Source organism: Gastrolobium bilobum, unplaced genomic scaffold (genome assembly GCF_033153095.1).
Source record: "Gastrolobium bilobum isolate Gb01-03AN ecotype WA unplaced genomic scaffold, APGP_CSIRO_Gbil_v1 utg367, whole genome shotgun sequence".
Classification (NCBI taxonomy): domain Eukaryota; kingdom Viridiplantae; phylum Streptophyta; class Magnoliopsida; order Fabales; family Fabaceae; genus Gastrolobium; species Gastrolobium bilobum.
In genome coordinates, this window is record NW_026897510.1 from 325,683 (window position 1) to 330,884 (window position 5,202).

The following is a 5,202-nucleotide window of genomic DNA, read 5'->3' on the forward strand; positions in this document are numbered from 1 at the left end:
GAAGGGTAGTCCAAATTGGTTTCCAATTACCAATATTGAAGCCAATCCCAGTTTGAGGTTTGTGGTCCCACAAATGGATCTAATTTTTTTTATTTATTTTTTTGGGTTAAATCAAGGATATGATGGACCCAACCAAAGGAGCGTCTCAACATCAAACCCACCCATGACCATTATACCCATAGGGTCCCACACAATCAAACAGTGCCTTACGATGCAATGGCCCACCATTAATGACACGTCATAATCTCTCTCTCTCTCTCTCTCTAACTTCTTGTGTCTTTGTGAGTCATGACAGGTCCGAAGATTCCATGTTACAACCTCATTAGTCGCCTAAATTAGCCAATCGTTGAAGCCCGCGTTTACTCTCTTTCTCTTTCTTTTTCTTTCTTTCTGCAACTGCATATGCATATTCCCCCTTCCAATTTCTCAGAAGATGGGAGAGAGAGAGACCCCATAGAAATTTAGTACACCTCTCTCTCTAGGGTCTTCTAATTTCATTCCTTTATTCAGATTCATCCACCATTTTCTTTCTTATTCTAATTAAATACCTGCATTTCTTTTTCTTTTTTTCCATTTCTGGGGATGAGTTGCAAAAACCCTAGAAATCATAGATTTGGGGGTACGTTCGTTCTCAGCTGAAGTACAAGAAAACAAGGATTTTGGGCTCGACCCATTTCGATTGAGAGGTTCCAGATTCAAAGGGATCGTTTGATTTTTGTTGAAAATCCCCCTGGATTTGAATAAGGGGGTAGATGCGGAGAAAACCCCCTCGAGGACTGGAAGCCCTAATCGAGATTGGAATCGTTCTTGAAAATCGAAACCCTTTGATTGTTGTTCCATGGATTCAACGTTTTCGACCTTGGGGTTTTTGATTTTCGGTATTTCTATCAGCTTTTATGCGTTTGTTGTCCAATCCCAGATACAAGATGGGAACAACGGTGCTGAATCATCATCTCCTGCATTCATGGTGTCACCACCACCGCCTCCGCTGCTATCACCACCTCCTCCGACACTTGGTTCTCCTCCCTCTCCAGGATCGCCGCCGCCCCGCCTTTCTTCCAATATGAGAAGGCCACCGCATCATCATGGTCATCATGGTCATCACCGTCGCCCTCCTCCGCCTCCGCCCCCTCCGCCACCTCCCCACGGGATGAATGCGGGAAAGAAAGTCGGGCTTTTGTTTGTGGGCATTGCGGTAATCATGCAGTTTGGTATGGTTGGGTTCTTGGTAATCAAGAGAAGGCAGCTTTTGAAGGCCAATGACAGATATGAGAATTGTTCTTGAAAAAATTTCCTGGGTTTTCTTATTAATTCTTTTTCTTTTAATTTAATGGGTTGATATTCTTTGCTGCACACGTTATGGTTGGGGAAAGGGGATATTGGCTGAGACTCTGCAGAATCTGGGAAGAACAGGGAAAAGCAAACATGAAGAGATATGAATTTGTGGAATCATTGGATCATAAATTGTGCATTGATACCCTCATTTCGGCCCTCGGCGTTACCCTGTATATTGGTATTTGTTAGTTGACGTTTCCTTCATGTTTCGTGTTACCCCTTATCCCTTAGTTCCATTACATTGGTTTATAATATAAAGAGGCCCCGCTGTTCTTCTTTGTTTTTTTTTTTTGCTCTAACAAGTTCAATGTACAAATGATGTTAGGAATCTTTGCAGCATTAACAATGACAAAATCTTATATTCTTTGTTTTCCCCCTCCAATTGATGTCAAGAGCCCGCTGTTTCAATTTATTCTGATGTCGTTGTGTCTAGAGTTCTGCTATTGCACTGCAACTGTTATTAATTATTCTGTTGTTGCTTCATATGGAATCTGTTTTGTAATGTTTTGCACACTCTAAAACCACCACTTTTTCTTCTTTTTCGGGTGCTAGATAAAAATGATTTTCTGCTTTTCCATCTAAAAAGAGTGAATTGTCTGATTGGCTGCAAAGGGGATTAAATTCAACCTTAATTTGGTGGAAATATCCACATGGAGTATTGTATATGTCTCGAGGTTGTTCACATTTTACAGTTTGTATTGTGTCTTCGGAGACTATTATCCGTAGGATTGTCTCTCTAGATGTGTTTCTGAAGGAGCCTTGACATTCTTTTCCTTTAATATGTTTGGTTTAACTTTGAAGAATTTCATCAAAAAAATAGAAATAAACATAAAAAAGGACTTTGAAGAATGATTCAGATGTGTTATAACCTTCTAGATCTTTGTATTTTCTTGGAAGCATTAGGAATCTGGCAGTATTCTGTTTATTTGATTTTTCTTCTATTTCCATCAGATCTTAAGAAATCATCAACCTCTTTCATGAAAATATGGTGGATTTCGAAGCTGATAAAATGCATATGATTAACTTGCATATTTAAACTTGCTATGTGGGCATTTGATAGCAACATTCTGTATATTGTCTTGAGAGTTATACCTATTTAAGCCTTTGGACGTTAGTTTTTTTTGTTATTAGGATGGTGAATGCTGAAAATTGCATATTAAAAGGGGATAGGATATTGTGACAACCAAATAATGTTACTACCAATGTTACTACTACATCTTAACCGTTGATTTCCGCCAATCAACGGTTATCATTTATTGCGAATTAATAATTAATTAATGAGTTTGATTTGAAAAATGATAACCGTTGATTGGCGGAAATTAACGGTTAAGATGTGGTAGTAACATTGGTAGTAACATTATTTGGTTGTCACAGTATCCTTTCCTTATTAAAAGTGCCAGATTGTTTGTATCATAACGTTTTCGGTAAATAATAATTGGGTTTGGTGTTTGTCATTTTAAATGACATAAGTTATGTCATTTTAAGAGAAAGATAGAAACAAAAAAAATGAAAATCATGGGAGAGAGAAAGTGAGTGATTTTTTTTTAATTTAAAATTTAAATAAAAAAATTATGTGTCTGACTCTCTCTTAAAATGACAGAATCTTATGTCATTTAAAATGACAAATATTTTTCCCATAATAATTTGCGCTCAATAAATCAATTGGATTTCTTTATGCATTTAGACTTTTTTTTTTTTTTTTTTTTTTTTTTTGCTTATCCTTTTTTTCATTTACTGGAGTCTATTTTTCCTGACGTCTCAGGTTTGCTCTTTAGATGATCATGTATAGTTTTTGCATCCAAGCTCATGGTATTACTTTGGTTAGAATAATGATAATATATTTTCTAATAAATCATAGTTTCTAATGTAGCAGCAAATGCTATGACGTAAGAGAAGTTGAAGATTCTGTGAATTGCCCGTAATTTCCGTAAGGGATGTTTCGTAGTTTTTAATTTTGTTGTCTGAACTTAGGATCATGATGCTAAATAAGAAAGTTAATTCATTTTGTTTGTTGTCCCGGGAGTTATAATGGTTAGGTTCTGAGTTTGTTCATGTGACTTAAATTGAGTAGTTTCATTGAGTTTGGTATTCTTTTCTGACCTTTCTTGCTCAACATGCGGACCGAACCATATTTATGGTATAAATGTATGGACAAATTTAGGATAGTTGAAAGGTCTGAACATGTTCATGGTCCATGGATCATATTTATGGTATAAATAGGTTTTGGTAGTAGTTGGGATCGAATTATACTAATGTTGGCACTTTTAAGAGTATTTTGCAAAATTAGTTTTCAAACTTACATCGGCAATAGAAGAATACTTTTCGATCCGTGTGATTTGTTAAAAAAAAGTAAATCAATTTAAAAAGAATTGTACTTTTATTGTTAAAATAGTAGGAGACAAAAGAAAAATGAATAATTAATTTCAATCTTTTCACTCTCACAATAAAATTATGTGATATCATTAAAAAATTTAGGTTATTTATGAATATGACATATTTTTTAGTGCTATACATTATTCTCTTTCTATGTCCTCAATGTTGTAATAATATGCATCAAACTAATTATAAATGGTAATTTCCATCCTTTGAACCTTTCAAGGGATTTTGTTTGAATATTTCAGAATAAAAAAAATAAAAAAATCGTTTAATAAGATATGTTTTATAAAAAAAAATTTAAAAATTGTAACTGTTTTCTTTATGTTGTTAGAATTAAATTTGGAGAACATGTCTAAGTTATTTTATTTTATGTTTAGATTTTTAATTTTCAAAACAAAAACAGTAATACATATTTCCATAATTATTTTATAAAATAATTTTAAGAATAAAAAAATCAGAACACAATTAAGCAAACCCAAATTTTCAAAACTTTTTTAAACCAGAACAATAAAAACAAAAGTTATTTTTTTTTTACAAAATAAATCTTATCAAATGAATTTTTTATTTTTTATTCTGCAAAATAAAAAAATTGTTTTTGGAAACCGTATCCAAATAGGTCTTCGTTTCTTAAGTTTGTCAGCCAGGAACTGCCAAGGCAATAAATTTCGAGTTGATTTTGTTCTGGCCAGTCACGTTAGATGCTGAGCGTGAGAAGAAGTTTATACAGGACAAAGATGTCAAAGATTTATTTTGGGTTATATTTTAGAGGTAGGATAATACAAAGATGATCAGAGCAGTATTAATTCATGTTACAACTTACTAGCTTGCTCTCCAAAGCGAGCAAGGTCCAAAAACAAGTTATTCGCTGGCATGCTCGTCACAGCGAGTAATCAATTTCCTCGTTCGGCTCCTCGCTTTAGCGAGCAAGGGTCCAAAAGCATGCATTTTGTTATTTTATGCTCGCTGATTTGTTCGTTGTGCAGCGTGTAGCTCGTAAACAAGGCACATGGATCTTTTTGTTATTAAAAGCACACTTAGGGTTTTTCCAATTTACTTTTGGACGATATGAAGAGGAAGAGGAGCAATATTCAGATAGGAGAAGAAGAAGGAACGTTCAAGACTTCACCGTGTTTACTGTTTACCAAGTTTTTTTCATGAATTCCTAAATATTTTTATCTTATGTTATGTTTTTTTCATGATGTTAGGCTAGTTTCCTTTTTGTAGTTAGGGTTAGATGGAACCTGTTGGAATTAATGAATGAATTAATGTACAATGATCCATTGGTTATGAATAAGAAGTGGGTTAATAAAAAAAAGAGAAAAAAGGGAAGATGAAGAGGTGTGTGGGTTTCAACAAGTCCCACATTGGACAATTAGTAGGAAATGGGAGAGTATATAAGCTCCCACTTCCCTCTCTTAGATTGGCCCTTGGGTCACTACATGTTTTATGTAGGGGGAAGAGCTAGGTGAGCATTGGTTCACCACACGCGCG

General features: G+C 34.6%; 1 protein-coding gene across 1 annotated transcript; it reads left to right on the forward strand.

Moving 5' to 3' along the window:
• The first annotated feature begins 310 nt into the window (after nt 1–310).
• LOC133307527 (uncharacterized) lies at nt 311–1,680 on the forward strand. Its single transcript, XM_061508049.1, has one exon. The coding sequence runs from the start codon at nt 839–841 to the stop codon at nt 1,283–1,285; it is 447 nt and encodes a 148-aa protein (XP_061364033.1). The 5' UTR covers nt 311–838; the 3' UTR covers nt 1,286–1,680.
• Nucleotides 1,681–5,202: the final 3,522 nt, after the last annotated feature.